The sequence below is a fragment of the Mirounga leonina genome, unplaced genomic scaffold (assembly GCF_011800145.1).
Source record: "Mirounga leonina isolate KUSES-001 unplaced genomic scaffold, KU_Mleo_1.0 Mir_95, whole genome shotgun sequence".
NCBI classification, from domain to species: Eukaryota; Metazoa; Chordata; class Mammalia; order Carnivora; family Phocidae; genus Mirounga; species Mirounga leonina.
The window spans coordinates 24,924,009-24,941,930 of record NW_023270865.1 but is presented as its reverse complement, the minus strand read 5'-3'; the positions used below and the strand labels follow the sequence as shown (position 1 = coordinate 24,941,930).

The 17,922-nt window shown below is 45.8% G+C and overlaps 1 protein-coding gene across 3 annotated transcripts in view; it reads left to right on the top strand.

The window, feature by feature from the left end:
- The first annotated feature begins 2,473 nt into the window (after positions 1–2,473).
- Positions 2,474–17,922, top strand: part of MTMR12 (myotubularin related protein 12) — a 69,544-nt gene continuing 54,095 nt past the window's right edge. The window contains exon 1 of one of the 3 annotated variants that reach the window (XM_034998897.1): positions 2,474–2,654. In XM_034998897.1, the coding sequence (XP_034854788.1) occupies positions 2,574–2,654 (81 nt within the window). In that variant the 5' untranslated portion in view covers positions 2,474–2,573. Of the gene's footprint in view, positions 2,655–4,135; positions 4,219–17,922 lie in introns of those variants that run through there. The other 2 variants (XM_034998894.1, XM_034998895.1) reach the window with 2 other exon arrangements.

The window sequence follows — 17,922 nt, the reverse complement described above, 5'->3', positions numbered from 1 at the left end:
TGTACCAAGACAGCTGTTACCTATTTAGTTCTTGTTGCTTACTGGGCATCACCTGGATCATCTTTAGGCTTCAGAATAATCCCCAACCACCGGGAGATAATTATCACTGCCGTTGCCATCATCCTACATAGAAACAGAGGCACTGAGAGACGAAGTACCTTGCTCAAAGACACAGATAATAAAGGGCATAGGCAGGGCCAGCTACATAATTTGCAGAGATCAGTGCAAAATGGAAATGTGGGGTCCTGGCCAGGAGCAGGGAAGTCAACTACCATTCCCACAGTGTCTGTGTGATCCCCAAGGGGTTAGAACTGCTCTGCCTGGCCACATTTGGTATCTGCATGGGGATGGGCAAGAGGTTCCCACCAGTAGCCATGTTCCTTCCAGTCTTGGGCAAGGATGGTTGTTTACCTCACCCAGAGACACAGGAAGGGGTGGGGTGGGGGCTGTGTCTGACCCCAATCATCTCCCAGTGTCCAGGCACCCATGGGGATGAGAGGTGGATGGAGATGGTGAAATGCAGGACTCCCTTCTCACTCCTTCCTAGCAATGAGCTTGCTGCCCCAGCAGCAGTCATGGTATTGGCTGGAGCGGGGGGGGGCAAGGTGCTAGGGGAGTGAGCACCAGAGAAGAAGTGGGGAGAGGATGTGAGGCGGGACTGTGTAGGAAATAAGGCTCCAAGACCCCTGGGCTTGTTCCATCGGCCCATCAAACTTCACTTAAAAAACATAAATTCAAGATAAAACGATTAAGAATTTCAAGGTTGCAACTGCTGAGCATTAAACCCCAAACACTTCTAAGTGCCAGCCCTGCATGACTGCACTAGTTGCATGTCCAAGAAGCCAACCCTGGCCATAAGTACCCAAGCTAACATACCTTGGTGGAAGACCATGGAAATCCCAAAGTTCTTTGAAAAGTAAGAAAGTAAAAATTTGCCCTGTCACTTCACTTTGAAAGTAAAAACGGCTGTAAAAGAAACTGATATTTTAGTCTGAACAAATAACTTCATTCCTCAACACCTCCCTGAAGAGTGTCTTTCTTTATGAAGCCTGACTTGGCCTTCTCAAACAGAATTGATGGCTTTCAATTATCCTCTCTCCTAATTTGCATAATCACAATGTTAAGAATTGGGGCTTTGGAATCAGACAAACGTGGCTTGGAATCCTAGCTCTGTCGGTGAATAGTTGTGAGACCCGGGCAAATTACTTGCATCTATTGTCTCCCCTGAAAAACCAGGATAGTGCTACTTAACTGTGGCTCCAGGGCCGCCATTACTGATAGGCTTCCATCTAACTGGAAATGCGGCTACAGGACTTGTCCTGAAACTAAGTTTGCAAAAGTAAGCACATTGGTTTCCACTTAGATTTTATGTTTATTTGGCTTTGGGGAGGGATGCTCATGGAGATGAAGAGGGTAAAGAGCATTAGTCACAGTGCCTGACACCAAACAAATCAACTGCAAATATTTATTCGTTTTTTTACACTGGACTCACTTTCTCGAGAGCGGGGTCCTGTCTTATTCACTTGTGTCTAACACAATGCCTGGCACCAAATGTGAAATTAAAATGAATTTCCTTTGCAATTTTCACTAAAAATGAGGATTTTATCGGTAACTTAGGAAAGTGGATAAGTCTCTTAAGGGCTTTTACTATTCTGATATAACACAAAGAAACAAAAAAACCAGTGGAAAAATGAGGTCGACAGGCCTTTTATGGTCAAACATTCAAACCTGTTCCTAAGTGCCTGTTAACAATGATTTGTCTCCGGACGCCTGGGTGGCTCAGTTGTTAAGCGTCTGCCTTCAGCTCAGGTCATGATCCCAGGGTCCTGGGATCGAGCCCCGCATCGGGCTCCCTGCTCGGCGGGAAGCCTGCTTCTCCCTCTCCCACTCCCCCTGCTTGTGTTCCCTCTCTCGCTGTGTCTCACTCTGCCAAATAAATAAAAACAAACAATGATTTGTCTCATCTTTGCCTGCATTTAAAATTAATAAACCTGGACGTCAATCTGGAACTCATTCGGAGGATTTCGATACAACCACACTTTTCAAAGTTTTAAACCAAAACAGCAAGGGGAAGAGATTGACCGCAATGAACCACTGCTCACAACTTTGGGACCGTAGGATCGCTGGACGACAGCGACATTCTTGCTATCCAATCTCCGGGGCGTCCGGAAAGAACGCTCTTTGGATTGGTCAGAGGAAACATCTCTCCAGGTTCATTCAAGAAGTAGCTTGGCGTGGGGCTAGGCCGGCAGCGCCATCTGCCCAATCAGAGGAAGGATGAGGCGGGCTTTGCCGGAGTGGAGCCTATCTCCGGAGGCGAATCTCGCCCGTCGGACCCGCCTGCCGCGAGCGGAGGGGGCGTGGTCTCGGCCGCGGGCTCCCGACTCCCAGGGCCCGCGCGGAGTGGGCGGGGCGAGCGGTGTCAGCGGCGGAGCCGGATGCGGGCGTCGCCGCGGCCGGGGCGGCCCGGGGGATGGGCGGAGCCCCAGCCGCCAGTGCTGGTGGCCGCCGCCGCTGCCGATCCCGAGCGGACGCCTCTGGTCCCGCGCGTCGCTGCTTCCTAGGGCGGCGGTATGCTGGGGAAAGGGGTAGTCGGCGGTGGCGGCGGCACCAAGGTGCCCAAGCCCTCCTTCGTGTCGTACGTGCGCCCTGAGGTGAGGGGGCGCCGTGCGGGCGGGGCGTCGGGCTGGAGCTGCCGGGGTGAGGGGCGCCGGGAGCCCCCTCCCCGCTGCTGGGAGGGCCGCGGGCGCTTCCTGTGCGTGTGCGGGAGGGGAGCCGGGCGGGGTGAGGCCCTCGGGGGCGCGCTGGGAGCTCGCGCGGGCTGAGGTGGGGACCTCCGGCGCGGGCAGGCAGGTGCCGGAGCGCCGGGCCCGGTCGCCGGCGACTAGGTGGAGGGGCCCGAGCCGGGAAGGTGCTGCGGCCCGGGCCGCCCCTGCCTACCTTGGCGTGGAGCTGGGGTCCTGGGCACCGCGGGAGGGGAAGGGCTGCGCGCTCCGGACCCCCGTGGGGACCTGCCCAGAGCCCGCCGCCTGGGTGGGTCTGCCCTGCCCCTGGAATTTCTCAGTTGAGGTCTTCTGAGCTCGCCTGCTGTTTGATGCCGGGGCGGGATACCGTGCACCGCCTCCCGCCTCCCATCAGCAAGCAGTGCAGCTTTCTCCCTTGAGAGTTCTCCTGTCATTTCTTCCCCTTTTCATTTCACCCCCTCTTGCCTTCCCCTGGAGTTTTACTGTTCAGTTCATTCATTCATAAAATATTCATTAAACCAGCTCCTTCACTGTTCTGAACTCTTGGGATATATACATCGTGAACAAAACAAAGATCCCTGCTCTCCTGGCGCGTATTTGAGGGAGAATGGAGTGAACAATAAGTAAAATATAAGTAAATTACATGGTTATATTAGAAGGTGATAAGTATCAGGGGAAAAGGAAAGGCACCATTTTCCTCCTTGCCACAGTGGCATTTGAGCAGATTTGAAGGGTGTTTGGGGTCTGAGGGAAGAGTAGTGCTGGTAGAGGGAAGTCTGGAGTGTTGGAGGCGCATCAAGAAAGTCAGCCCTGGGGCGCCTGGGTGGCTGTTGATCAAGCGACTGCCTTCGGCTCAGGTCATGATCTTGGAGTCCCGGGATCGAGTCCCGCATCGGGCTCCCTGCTCAGCAGGGAGTCTGCTTCTCCCTCTGACCCTCCTCCCTCTCATGCTCTCTGTCTCATTCTCTCAAATAAATAAAAATAAAATCTTTTTTTTTTAATTTTTTTTAAAGATTTTATTTATTTATTTGAGAGAGAGAATGAGAGAGAGTACATGAGAGGGGGGAGGGTCAGAGGGAGAAGCAGACTCCTCGCCGAGCAGGGAGCCCGATGCGGGACTCGATCCAGGGACTCCAGGATCATGACCTGAGCCGAAGGCAGTCGCTTAACCAACTGAGCCACCCAGGCGCCCAAAAATAAAATCTTTAAAAAAAAAAAAAAAAGCCCTGAAGAAGCCTAGTAGGTGAGGGGGAGAGTCGCAGGAAACCAGGTTAGAGAGGTCATAGCTTGTAGGCCATCCTGAGGACTTCTTGAGCAATAATTCCAACCCAGGTACCTAATGAAATGCATTCTTATTTTGGATTCCTGAAGGTTTTTCCTGCTCCTCTTCCCAGTACTTTAAGCAGCAATGTGCAGGAGTACTATCAAACTCATTGTCTTCAGCTGTCTTCCCACCCCTGTAAAGCAAAGGCAGGTGAGCTGTGGATGAGCGGTCTTGATCAGGGACTGCTTCTATAACACCACCTGAGGCCAGAAGCCTTTATACACACATCTTCAAATTTGTGTTTTCTCTAGTTGAGAATACTTTTGAAATAGGTTTTATTTTTAGTCCTAATTTGAAAATAAAAACCACTTCCTCCTTAGATCCTTGATAAGGAGTCAGGGTCATCTTGCATTTTCAGCAGGCTTCCCTTGTATGGTGGGTACGTAATGTCGGTTTCTCTTTGTGTCTTTTTGATTGAGCCCTTGCTGAAACACAACTGATCTTTAACCTTTCCTCTTCAGTGAGATTAAACTACAAATGGAAAGTCTTCTGAAATGTGGCCACAGTTCAAGAATGTTCAAATTTTTCATCCACCAAGTGCACATGTTGTAATTAGACATGTTTTCCCTCTTTGCCCACAGTGCCTGATATATTTCCTTTGAGGGATAATTAGGGAAGGGGAGTGGTTCAGTCCCAAAATGATCACATTTTTCGGATCCTTATAGTTGGCAGTTTTGTTTTCTTGCAGTGAAATAGTGCTGTGTAGACACTGTTTCTTTGTTGTAATCTGTCTCTAAAAATATTTTGAACGGAGGGAAGGGCTCTGACCTAAATTGCTTACAGTTTTTAAAAGATAAAGGTATGAGCGGGTGAGAAAGCAATTTGTTTTTATTTTTTATTTTTTTATTTTTTAAAGATTTTATTTATTTGAGAGAGAGAATGAGACAGAGAGAGAGAGCACGAGATGGGGGAGGGTCAGAGGGAGAAGCAGGCTCCCCGCCGAGCAGGGAGCCCTATGTGGGACTCGATCCCGGGACTCCAGGATCATGACCTGAGTCGAAGGCAGTCGCTTAATCAACAGAGCCACCCAGGCGCCCCAAGAAAGCAATTTGTTTTTAAATGTATAGCTTTTGCTAGATATCATATTATTGGAAATTGACGTGAGCAGCTTTGCGGAGTAGCTTATATGCCTCTGAGAATACTGTGTCTGGTAACCTCTTGGCTCACTCAGGAGGAGGAGTCCCTCAGAACACTTTTCTGGACTGCCATTAGGTTTCTACTCCTTTCCTTCATATTGCTTTCATCTTTACTGCATTTGGTGTATGTCTTCCTCTCATTTCTCTTCATGCGCTTTGCTTTTGTTAGCTGGGAAATCGCAGGTTTCTCAGGCACCTTTCTGCTGGTAGGTAACTGAGCTGCCAGAACAATCCTCACGCCTTATGATGTGGTGATACCTGTGCCTGGTGATAACTTGTTGGCTGATCAGATCTTGGAAGGCTCAACAGTGGCTTTCTTCAGTATGCCAGAATCTGTCAAGAGTCAGCACTTTGTGTTAAAAACAGTAGCGCTTTACTGGATAAAATAGTTGAAGATGATGCTTTTAAATATGATGGCTTATTTTTTTCTTGTGATTAGAAAGGATTGACATCTGTCATTGATTCTAAGTCAGTGAATGTGAACCTTAAAATCCTGAACTGTAGTTTAGGACCTTTGGTCATGTTTTGTGAACTCTACCCAGGGTTACAAATCAGTAGAGCTTGTAAGGGGGAAGCCAGTGGCTCTGGAAATTGAGGTGAATGGGAGGGAGAGAGCTGGGTCATTCTTGGTGGTACCAGATGGCTGGTACCTAGAAACATCTCAGCGTCACCACCCCAGGTTAGTCCCAGACAAACAATGGAAAGGACCTTGTGCCTCTGTGCAAGGGAACCACTGGGTGCCTAGCTCCCCTTCAAGGAGGCATTTGGTTATAGTTTGGAAGCCAGATCCATTTTTCTTGCTAAATAAAACACCTGATTATTATTTCAGAAGCTGTAAGTGTTCATTATAGAAAAATGAGAAAATATAGATTTGCAAAGAATTTTTTATTTTATTTTTTAAAAGATTTTATATTTATTTGATAGATAAAGAGCACAAGTAGGCAGAGAGGCAGGGAGAGGGAGAAGCAGGCTCCCCGCCGAGCAGGGAGCCCGACACTGGGCTTGATCCCAGAACCCTGGGATCATGACCTGAGCCGAAGGCAACCACTTAACTGATTGAGCCACCCAGGCGCCCCGCAAAGAATTTTTTAAAGAAAAATTATAAGCAACTCAGAGTATACCTTGTCAGATATGTGTGTAGGTGTATGCATATGTTTTTTCTAAAATGGGTTTAATATTGCTGATCATATTATTTGTAATCTACCTTTTCACCAGAAATCTATATTGTAAATGTCTTTCCATGTCTGTTGTTAACCTATAATGTCATTTTAAATTAGACCCATTTTCCACAACAGAAACACTGTGATAGGGAGATGTTAGGTAGCATAAAAAAACAAAGAAAGTGTGATTTTTTTTTTTTAAGGATTTTATTTATTTTGAGAGAGCGAGCACGCACGTGAGACAGAGGGTGGAGGGATGGGCAGAGGGAGAGAGAATCTCAAGCGGACTGCACACCCCAGTGTGGAGCCCGACCCAGGGCTTGATCTCATGACCCTGAGGTCATGACCCGACCTGAAATCAAGAGTCAGGTGCTTAACCAGCTGAGCCACCCAGGTGCTCCGTGATTTTTTTTTTTTTTAAAGTTTATTTATAATCTTTACACCCAACATGGGGCTTGAGCCTCGAGATCAAGAGTCGCATGCTCTACCAACTGAGCCAGCCAGGCACCCTTATTTATAGATTTTTAGATTTGGGAGAGAATTTAAAGATAATCTGCTCCACCACTGTACTCTTCCTCTGTAATACAGATATGGAAACGAGGCCCTGCAAGGTTAAATGTCCTGCCCAGCGCCACAGAAGTTTTGCAGTCCAGAGATAAGAACTGTCTCCTGGAGATAGCAGTGCCTGTGACTAAGCTAGGCCCACGGGAGCTTAGGAAAGGTTTTTATGTAGATGTGGGAAGAAAAAGCAAGAAAAGAAATGAAGATTGAGGAAGGATAAAAAAAATCCAGATTTAAAGAGCCAATTTTTTCTTTTCATTTATCCCTCAGGGGAAAGAATGCATTTGATTGCCTAATCTTGATTTAAGGCTGTATCTTTTCATGGAGAGAAGTGAACTGATCTATGATCTGGTTTTTCCAAGAGAGAAAAGCTGGGGTATATATCAAAATAATACAGTGAATAATTACTAATATTTATTAGGCACTTCTGTGTCCCAGGAACTGTACTTATTTCATCCTTTCAACTATCGTATGCAGTGGATACTATTACTTCCTTTTGAGTGTTTAGATGTGGAGAGACCCAGTGAAGTTAGTACCTTGCTCAGGGTCACAGCCAACAAGAGGTGGTGCCAGGATTTAAACTTGGGCAGTCTCATTCCGGCGCTGTTCTTCCATCCTTACATTTATGAATGCAGGTAATATTATTAGTGAAACATGCATGTAGTCATGACTGGTGTTCACACACTAAAGTGTTTTCTCATTCATGGTCTCTAGTAGCAGTTTCCTTCTTGGCTTTTGTTACTTTCTCCGCCAGGTGACTGTGAGCGGATACAGGGCCCCTTGGAGATACAGGGAATTCATTCAGCAGATACTTACTTAGCACCTGCTAGTACCAGGCACTATTCTAGATGTTGGGGCTACAAAGCAGATGAAATGATTGAGATGATTTTTTGGTGGAACACTGCTGTGGATTACTAACTTTGATGACTTAGCCATAACTAGAAGACATTGGCTTATCCTAAAACAGATATCCTTGCTCAGTCCTAGCAATAAAAAATACCTTTAAAGGCAAACTCTAGATCCATCACTTTTCTTTTTTAAAGTCTCTTTTTTCCATTCCAAACTAATTTTTTGATGGCAGAATTTTCTCTTGGAGCTTAGAGGTCATTGACAGTGATGAAAGGACATCAAAAGTTCTTCCTAAAATGATCACTTTCTTAGCTGTGGCTTTAGCCTGATGATCTCTCCAAAGCTTCCGCTTTTTCTCTCCTGCATGTGCTTCCTGCGGCATCTCCCTGGATCCTCTCCAATACCACTCAGCTTCTGCAGATGGAGCATCAGAAGATGTCATGAGGCAATATCGAGACACTTCCTGCAGCCTGATCAAACAGCTGCCATACAAACACCCTCTGTCTTAGAACCCAATGCTCTTTTGCACCCTACTTCCCTCTCTGATGTTAAAACCAGGGCTGCCATCAAAATCTTAGGCTGAGGACAATCCATACTTAGAAATTTAAAGTTATAGATTTTTCTCTGAACATCTTCAACAGAATGTTTGATGTTCTTGGAATACTTCCACACTGTGTAATAGTGTTCTTTAGTGAGAATTGGATTTTCAGAGGCTAAAGCTTTAAAAAAAAATTTTTTTTATTTTTAATTTTCTTTATTTTTGATGGGGGAGGGGCAGAGGGAGAGAGAATCCTAAGCAGGCTCCATGCCCGGCACATCTCAATCTCACGACCCTGAGATCATGACCTGAGCCAAATCCAGTCGGTTGCTTAACCAGCTAAGCCACCCAGGTGCCCCAACCAAAGCTTTTTTTTTTAAGATTTATTTATTTTAGAGACAGCGCGCGTGTGCGCGTGCCTGCATAGGCAGGGAGGAGCAGAGGGAGAGAGAAACCCAGGCAGACTCCCTGCTGAGTATGGACCCCGATGTGGGGCTGGATCCCATAACCCCGAGATCACAACCCAAGCCAAAACCAAGAGTTGGACGCCCACTGGCTGTGCCACCCAGGTGCCTCCAAAGCTTCTTTTTAATTACCTTAAAAGATGTATACTTATTTTTATGATAAAGACAATATTAAAAAAAGACAACATAGCAAAGTTACAAACATCAGAGGTTAGAAAAATAAAATTACCATCAATTATGCTACCTCAACCTAAGCAATTAGGTCCATTGTTTAGGATGTTCTTGCTTTGTCTGTGTCTGTATCTCATATGGTTGCAAGCATAATATGTGTAAAGATGTATTTGAAGGTAGTACTGCCGACCTGTCCCAGTAGAGCATACACTTTGAGTTGTTTTTCCCCAGGAAACCATGCTTAGTGTCTCATAAGTTACACTTGTGACTTCTGATGTGTTTTTGGGAGTCAACAAGAACAGTGGGTTTGCAGTTTAATGAATCATTTAAAATAAAGCTCTTGAGATAGGTTGGGAGGTAGGGTTGAACTGGAATCTTATAACCTCTAATCTATTGCTTTGGGAGGATGAAGGGGGGAGGTAAAAATGGACAGGGACTCTGGAGTGGAGTGAAGCTGCTCAAGAGCTGGAAGGACCACAGGGCCTCCTCCTTTCCTTAGTCCCCTCTACGTGCCTTCAGGGGCACAGCTCTAGGGAGAGCAAACAACCACTGGTTACAGCTGTGAGTAAGGCCAGTCCTTTAAGCCTTGGTTGTATTTCTTCCTGGAAAATGAGAATAGTAATATCATCTGATAGGTAGATGTGAACATGTATGCATATTAAATGTGATTATGCAAATCCTTAGCAAAGTACTTGGCACATGGTTAGGCTTCAGTAGATGTGGGCTACTGTTGTTATTATTCAGAAGTTGTGGGTCAGGGCCACTTGGATGGTTTCAGAAAGTGCTTAATCAATAATCTTAGAATACAGAAATCTTTCCCAGCTAAGGTATTAACAAAAGTGGAGTATTTAGTTGTTGTGGTTGTTGCCATGGTATCATGCCAGGAAAGCTCACTGTGTGGTAACTCTTTCTTAGAGTATTTTTCACTATCTCTACAAGTTTCTTTTCCTCTCTTCTTTGTTCCTTTATACATTTGAGAATGATAAGATTATATTTAAAATTCCAACCTAAAGAGAACACTTACTAGTTGACTTTTTTCATTGTTAACATTTGGCCTTTGACCTTTTGCTAGTTTCATTCTGTGGCCCTGTTTTCCCTCTTCCCTCATTTCCTTTTTTTTTTTTTTTTCCTTTTAAGTAATCTCTGCCCCCAACATGGGGCTTCAGCACACAACCCTGAGATCAAGAGTTGCAGGTTCTATCGACTGAGCCCGTTAGGTGCCCCCATTGTCCCTCATTTCTAATGACTCTGTCATAGGCCAAATTTTGTCCATTTATCATGTCTGTTCAGTGATTGACTTAAGATATGAGTAAGTAAAATCAAATTACTTCTGGGAGTAATAACTTTTTATTTCAATGGCACTTGCATGGCCATGCTGTTTCAATTTCATATGTAAATACTTTTCCTAAAATAATATCATAACTTTTCCCTCCTGTGCCCCTGTCCTTCATCTTTCCCTGTAGACATTACTTGGGGAGCAGCCTTTTGGAGGTGGCATCTTAGCCCTCAGTTGTTTGCTTTTGGGGAAGGGAGGGTCTTCAGCCTCAAGAAAAGCAGGACTTGTGTATGGAAGCCCTAGCCACGGTTGTGAAATATTTTGAAGTCTACCTCCCCAACCCCTTTTTAAAAAAATTTATTTTTAAGTAATCTCTACACCCAACGTAGGGCTCCAACTCACACCCCCCAGCTCAAGAGTCACGTGCTCTACCAACTGAGCCAGCCAGGCACCCCAGTCTACCTTTCCCTATGACAGATTGCCACCCCCAATTTCAGACGATGGTCCTGAGCTACTGGGCTTTTTGCTTTTCTTGCTAAGAGAGTTCTAAAATTCCTGAGGATACTTTAAAGGGAGTGAGCCCAGTTTTGGAATGAAAAATCTCACTGTGTTCCTACCTTTTCTTTAGACATAAAATTGAATTCCTGTTTTGCTTTAATCTCTAGAGATCTACTTCCAGTGTGATTTTACCTCTCATAGAGTTATTTTCCTCAGCTGTAACATTGGATGACCATGTTCCCTGCAGGTTTATTTTGCACTTGCGAAGAAATAACCCTGTCTGCCCAGTTCAGAACCTGACACATAGTGGGTCCCCAACAACCGCTGGATGCTGTTATTATTAATAGTAAGTTGAATTGGGAGAATTCTTGATCGTGGACCTACCATTTGCTCTGCATTAGAATTAGGAATGTGAAAAAACAGTCTGTGCATGCAGGAGGCTCACATCCTGTTAGAGAGACAGCACGTCAGCAGATGGGTGCTGCCTGGTTAGGAAGGAGGAGTGCACGGAGGGCCCACGGCAGCATCTGGCCTCCTTTGAAGGCTGTGTAGGACTTGGAAAGGGCAGTGTAAGAGTGGGTGCTAGTGTGGGCAGGCGGGGATGATGTAGTGGGCAGGCAACAGAGGCAGCTCAAAAGGCGCACGGGCATGTCGGGACCAGGTGGTCGGAGCATCTGTCTCATACCTTATATAAGGCGTTGATGGGGGGTGGTGCAAGGCAGCTAAGTCCTGAAAAGTAGAATCCAAGGGGTGCTGCTAGGATGTGCGGGATTGTTTTCTGCTTTCTGTGGTTGCTGCTTTACCATTAAGTCAGCGTGGCCCTTTGCGAGGCTGCAGGCGCCTTCTCATCTGCCCCTGGTTCCTGCTGCTCCAAGGCCACAGAGAAGCTCCTGCTCCGAAGCTTTTAGCTCCTCGCCAGCTATTCAGCTGACCTAATATTTATATAGTAGTGGGGTGGGGGGGGTGCACAGAAGGCAACGCCATGTGTTTTTGCAGCTGCTGTTAGTCCCATCAGTTCGCTGAAAATGATGAGATTTGGCCAGCCCTGTAATTGCCACCTGCCTCTCTAGCGCTCATACACATTCCAGTGCTGCCCTCTTTACTTGCAATGTAATGTGCTTGTTTTTTTTTTTAATTTTATTATGTTATGTTAGTCACCATACATTACATCATTAGTTTTTTGTAATGTGCTTGTTAAGAGCATGGCTTTGGAATTAGAGCTCTGCTACTTGCCGCATGGATTTGGTCTGGGTATTTAACTTCTCTGAGCCTCGGTTTCCTCATCTATGAAATGGCAATAAAAATAATAGTATTGGGGCATCTGGGTGGCTCAGTCGGTTAAATGTCTGCCTTCAGCTCAGGTCATGATCCTGGGTCCTGGGATCGAGTCCCGCATCGGGCTCCCTGCTCAGCGGAGAGCCTGCTTCTCCCTGTCCTTCTCCCTCTCCCTCCACTCTGCCTTCTTGTGCTCTCTATCTCTCTGTCAAATAAATGAATAAAATCTTTAAAAACTAAAAAAAAAAATCCAGATGCTTTAAAAGAATAATAATGGTATCTAGCTCCTAAGATTGTTGTCTTTTTTTTTTTTTTTTTAAAGATTTTATTTATTTGACAGAGCACGGGGAGTGGCAGGCAGAGGGAGAAGCAGGGCTCCGCAACAAGCAGGGAGCCCAATGCAGGGCTTGATCCCAGGACCCCAAGATCATGACTTGAGCTGAAGGCAGAGGCTTAACCGACTGAGCCACCCAGGCACCCCTCAAATAAATAAATCTTTAAAAAAAAAAAAACCTGGGGTGCCTGGGTGGCTCAGTCATTAAGCGTCTGCCTTCGGCTCAGGTCATGATCCCGGGGTCCGGGGATCGAGCCCCACATCGGGCTCCCTGCTCAGCAGGAAGCCTGCTTCTCCCTCTCCCACTCCCCTGCTTGTGTTCCCTCTCTTGCTTTCGCTCTCTCTGTGTCCAATAAAGAAAAGCTTAAAAAAACAAAAACAAAAAAAACCAACCTAATTTGCACAAGGAAATTCTTTTCTTTTTAAACACTGTTTCTTTGAGGAACTTTTTAAAAAATACACTGTCCCAAGTCCTGCTTTAGAGATTCAGATATGTCTTAGGGGCAGAGAAGGGTGCAGGGGGGGGTTGGGGGGCACCTGCTGTAGGAATCTGCATTTTTTCTGGTGACTATGATCTCTTCCCTCATCCCCTGTTGAGAACTGTTTCAAATGAAGTCATGGAGGAAACCCAAATAGAGAAAGAAAAGTGAGCGGAGGAGTTTAGTGGGAAAAGAACCTGGCGAGGGAGCACTTCAGAAGGCCGGAGCAATGTTAGCCTCTCTGCGCTCTCTGGTCTTGCCTAACTGGCATTCTCCCTCTCTTTTTGTACATCGTACGGACTGTCCATACATAGCTCTGGGTTCTTGGTTGCTACAGTTGAGCATCTATTCTCTACTGATGTATAATTGCTCCACATCTACGGGTCTTCTTTCTCCAACAGAACTGTAAGCTCCTTGAGGGCAGGGCTGTAGTGCCACTGAGTGTGGCCTAGTGGAAGTCAGGGTAGATTCATAGAGCATTGTGGCCATCCCAGGAGGGGGCCTCAGAAGCTTGCTGGTGGGAGCATCATTCTGAGGCTCTTTTTTATTTCTCCTGGAGAGTGATTTGGATGGCTGAGGTGGAGAGCTGTGGTAGGCCTTTAGTGTGGTTGCTGACTCTGTTCTTGGTCTTTATGCCCCAATAGTCATCTGTTAAAGTGATTCTTGTCAAGAAGCATGAATGAGTAATACTTTCACTTCCATTCAACAAATGATGAGCTGTCAAACCAGAGTGAGGGATTTAATTTGAGTCTTAGTGAGCAGTTACTTTCTTCCTTTAAAAAAAAAAAAATCGAGGTGCCTGGGTGGCTCAGTCGTTCAGTGTCTGCCTTCGCCTCCGGTCATGATCCCAGGGCCTTGGGATCGAGTCACACATCGGGCTCCCTGCTCCTCGGAAAGCCTGCTTCTCCCTCTCCCACTCCCCCTGCATGTGTTCCCTCTCTCGCGGTCTCTCTCTGTCAAATAAATAAATAAAATCTTTAAAAAAAAAAAAAATCTGAGATAAGGGGAAAAAGCAGCCTAAATGTGAAAGGAAGGATTTAGAATGGGCACATGAGTAAATAAGTATTCCTTAGCTGTTAGGGTAATACACTATTAGAGGTTGTTTCTTGTTTCCCTGTCCTAAACACTTGTTACAGTTGAAAGGATACTTGATGGTATTATTTTGTAATAGGAAAAAAGGTTTTTTTTTTAAAGATTTTATTTATTTATTTGAGAGAGAGAATGAGAGAGAGCACAGGAGAGAGGGGAGGGTCAGAGGGAGAAGCAGACTCCCTGCCGAGCAGGAAGCCCAATGCGGGACTCCATCCAGGGACTCCAGGATCATGACCTGAGCCGGAGGCAGTCGCTTAACCAACTGAGCCACCCAGGCGCCCAGGAAAAAAGTTTAAGATTGGTAGTTACCTAGGGCTAGGAGTGGGTTCGGGGGGTTGGTGTCAGGGAGAATGCTAACGGGTACCATGCTAATGGGTACCATGTTTCTTTTAGGTATGATGAAAATATTCTAAAATTGATTGTGGTGATAGTTGTACAACTCTGAATATACTAAACACCATTGAATTCTGCACTTTCTTTTTTTAAAGATTTTATTTATTTATTTGACAGAGACAGTGAGAGAGGGAATACAAGCAGGGGGAGTGGGAGAGGGAGAAGCAGACTTCCCGCTGAGCAGGGAGCCCGATGTGGGACTTGATCCTAGGACTCTAGGATCATGACCTGAGCCGAAGGCAGCCGCTTAACGACTGAGCCACCCAGGCGCCCCTGAATTGTGCACTTTAAATAGGTGACCTTAGGGTGTATGAATTTGTCTTTGTTTTTTGTTTGTTTTTTTAAAGTAGGCTCTATGCCCAGCATGGGGCTTCAGCTCACAACCCGAGATCAAGAGTCCAATGCTTTACTGCCTAAGCCAGCCAGGTGCCCCTGAATTATGTCTTAGTACAACTTTCACAAAAACAAAGTAAAAACCAGAAGTACTAAACTTTTGTTAAAACTTTCTCAGGTGTTGGAACTCCTGAGAAAAAGTTCTGGCTTCATCGCATGTTCAGCTGTATGAGCCCAGGCACGTAACCTCTTGGAGCTTCATTGGCCTTATCTGTAAAGTGGGGATGAGAATACTTTACAGGATCATTGTCAAGATAAATTACATAGGGGACGCGCGGGTGGCTCAGTTGGTTAAGCGACTGCCTTCGGCTCAGGTCATGATCCTGGAGTTCCGAGATCAAGTCCCGCATCGGGCTTCCTGCTTGGCAGGGAGTCTGCTTCTCCCTCTGACCCTCCCCCCTCTCATGTTCTCTCTCTATCTCATTCTCTCTCAAATAAATAAATAAAATCTTTGAAAAAAAAAAGATAAATTACATAGGACATATGAAAGTGGACGTATGAAAATCTCCAGCAAATCATATATTTATGTTGTTTGTTAGTCCTATATTTTTGTGGATAATAGATGCGCTTTTTTTTTTTTTTTAAAGATTTTATTATTTATTTGAGAGAGTGCAAATGAGAGAGCACAAGCATGGGGAGAAGCAGACTCCCTGCTGAGCAGGGAGTCCCATGTGAGGCTTGATCCCAGGACCCTGGGATCATGACCTAAGCCAAAGGCAGACACTTAACCGACTGAGCCACCCAAGTGCCCCATGGATAATAGATGCTTAGTCTGAAATGTTTTTGAGAGTTCCCAACTAGCTGTATGCAGTTAACACTTATTAAGGCTGAGAACTGATTTGCATGTTGAGTAAATAGCAGAGTCCTCAAAGACCAGGTACCGGAACGGCTCAGTCTATGGTCTGTTACTTTGAGTCCAGACAGAGATTGTCAGGTCGCCTCTTACTGCATGTCTGCTTCCCTGGCTTGTGTTTTCTTGTCAGAGTAATTGTTGTTTGTACGCCAAAGACAGTGTATAGTTAGTGGAGTCGAGCTGTGGTTAGCAGGAAAGCTTTTACCTGGTCATACTTTCAGGGGGAATGAACCTGCTCGTCAGGCTGGCTCCAGAGGGATTGAAGCCCTCTGGCCAGGAGCAGGGAACCAACAGCCCTGGGAATCAGCTCCAGGAAACAAATTCTGTCTTGATTTCTAGCTCCCTAGAACTGGACCGTGGGTAGATTCATTTAGCTTCAAGTCTCTATCTTCAGTGACAGGGCTTCAGATTTAAAGTATGGCTTTGAACATGCACCTGCCCCACTGATGGGTCTAGAATGTGTCTCACAAGGCCCGTGAGACATGTGACAAGAGTTCAGTAATACTTGGCACTAATCATATACTTAGGTAGTAATTTTTAATAGAGCTGTTTTTTAAAAATCTGTCAAGAACTATGCTTAGGAATATTACCAGGATCAAGAATTATTTGTCTCTTTGTATGTTTTTCTGTATGCATTCTTTCAGTAGACTTTTATTGACAGTTTACTATCTGAAACTAAAAAATACAAAACAGAGGACCATAGGGGAAGGGAGGGAAAAATGAGACAAGACGAAATCAGAGAGGGGGACAAAACATAAGAGACTCTTAATCATAGGAAACTGAGGGTTGCTGGAGGGGAGGTGGGTTGGGGGGATGGGGTAGCTGGGTGATGGGCATTAGGAGGGCACATGATGTAATGAGCACTGGGTGTTATGCAACTGATGAATCACTGAATTCTACCTCTGAAACTAATAATACACTATATGTTAATTAATTGAATTTAAATACAAAAATAAAAATAAAATACATACAGGTATGGCCTCAGCCCCCAGTTTATCACTGGTTGGGGAGGAGGCAAGGTAAAAGATTGTTGGATACATGAGGGAGGGTTGATCAGAGAGAGCTTTGCAGAGGTCTTGAACTGTGTGGACAGTGGATTGATGGGCCCAGTGGCTGCACTGGGGGCTAGATGGTGGTGGTGTGACTGTGGTCATGGCAGTGTGCAAGGTGAGAGGTGATGGTGGCCAAAAGTAAGAGTGGTAATAGGGATGGACAGATGTGGACGGATTCTGGTGCTGTTAATAAAGCTGAGCAGACAGGACGTGAGGGGCAGGGAGTAGTTAAGAATGACTCATGGGTAAAGGGAGGTGGGCGGGTGAAATGGGTGATTGGGGATTAAGGAGGGTACGTGTGATGAACACTAGGTGTTGTATGGAAGTGTTGAATCACTGTATTGTACACCTGAAACTAATATTACACTGCATATTAACTAACTGGAATTTAAATTAAAAAAAAAAAAAAGAAGAATGACTCCTGGGTGTCTGCTGTTGGGGCTGACCATCAAGTCAGAGCCCAGAGGAGGGTGAACAGGTTTGGTGGGGGAACAGGGGAGTGATGAGCTGATTTTGAAATGTGAATTTGGAGGATGTTAGGAACTTTCCAATCAGGTGGCCAGGAGGCTGTTTGGGTGTCCAGGCCTGGAGCTCTGAATAGAGATCTGGAGTGACAAGCCATTTGGGGACCATCCTCTATATTGCTGGACGTGCCATGAGTGGGAGAGCTCGACCAGGGAACACAGGTCTCGTGAGGAGGGAAGAGGACCCTGCCCGAAGAGGACTTGCAGAAGAGCTGCCAGAGAGTCGTTGTTTGGCCTGGAACTCGTTTCTGCTAATTTCCAGGTTTCAGTATAAATGACACTTCCTGAGGGTATCAGTCTTCTCTGACCCTGTCTGAATGTGATTAGATGTTCCTGCTGGGTTCCCTTCAGGCCTGTGGCCTGTCCTCCAAACGCAGCACCTCGCACACGTCTTCCTTACAGCTTGGACTGTGGCCGACTCCTGTGCGCTCCGGGAAGGCAGAGGCGGTGTGTTCTCTCCAGGATTCATGGTGCTGGAATACAGCATGAGAAGTGATAGTTCAGTCAGTGAAAGAGTCTGTGAAAGGGCAGGAGGCAGAGTCCTGGAGATGGATGTGGTCGGCAGACAGAGGCAGGTTGCATTGTGGTGAAGAATACAAGTCTGGTCAGGCAGACTGAGGCTCGAGTCCCACTTCACTTAACCTTGTCAGCCTCATTTTCCTCATCTGTAAAATGAGAACACTGATGGCTGTTAACAGAGTTGTGAGGATTACATGAGATGATGCAGTCTTTATTTTGTCAGCTTCTGGAATTTATTGCACTTTGCCCAGTATTCCAATTATTACTTTTTATTTGTCTGAAGTTAG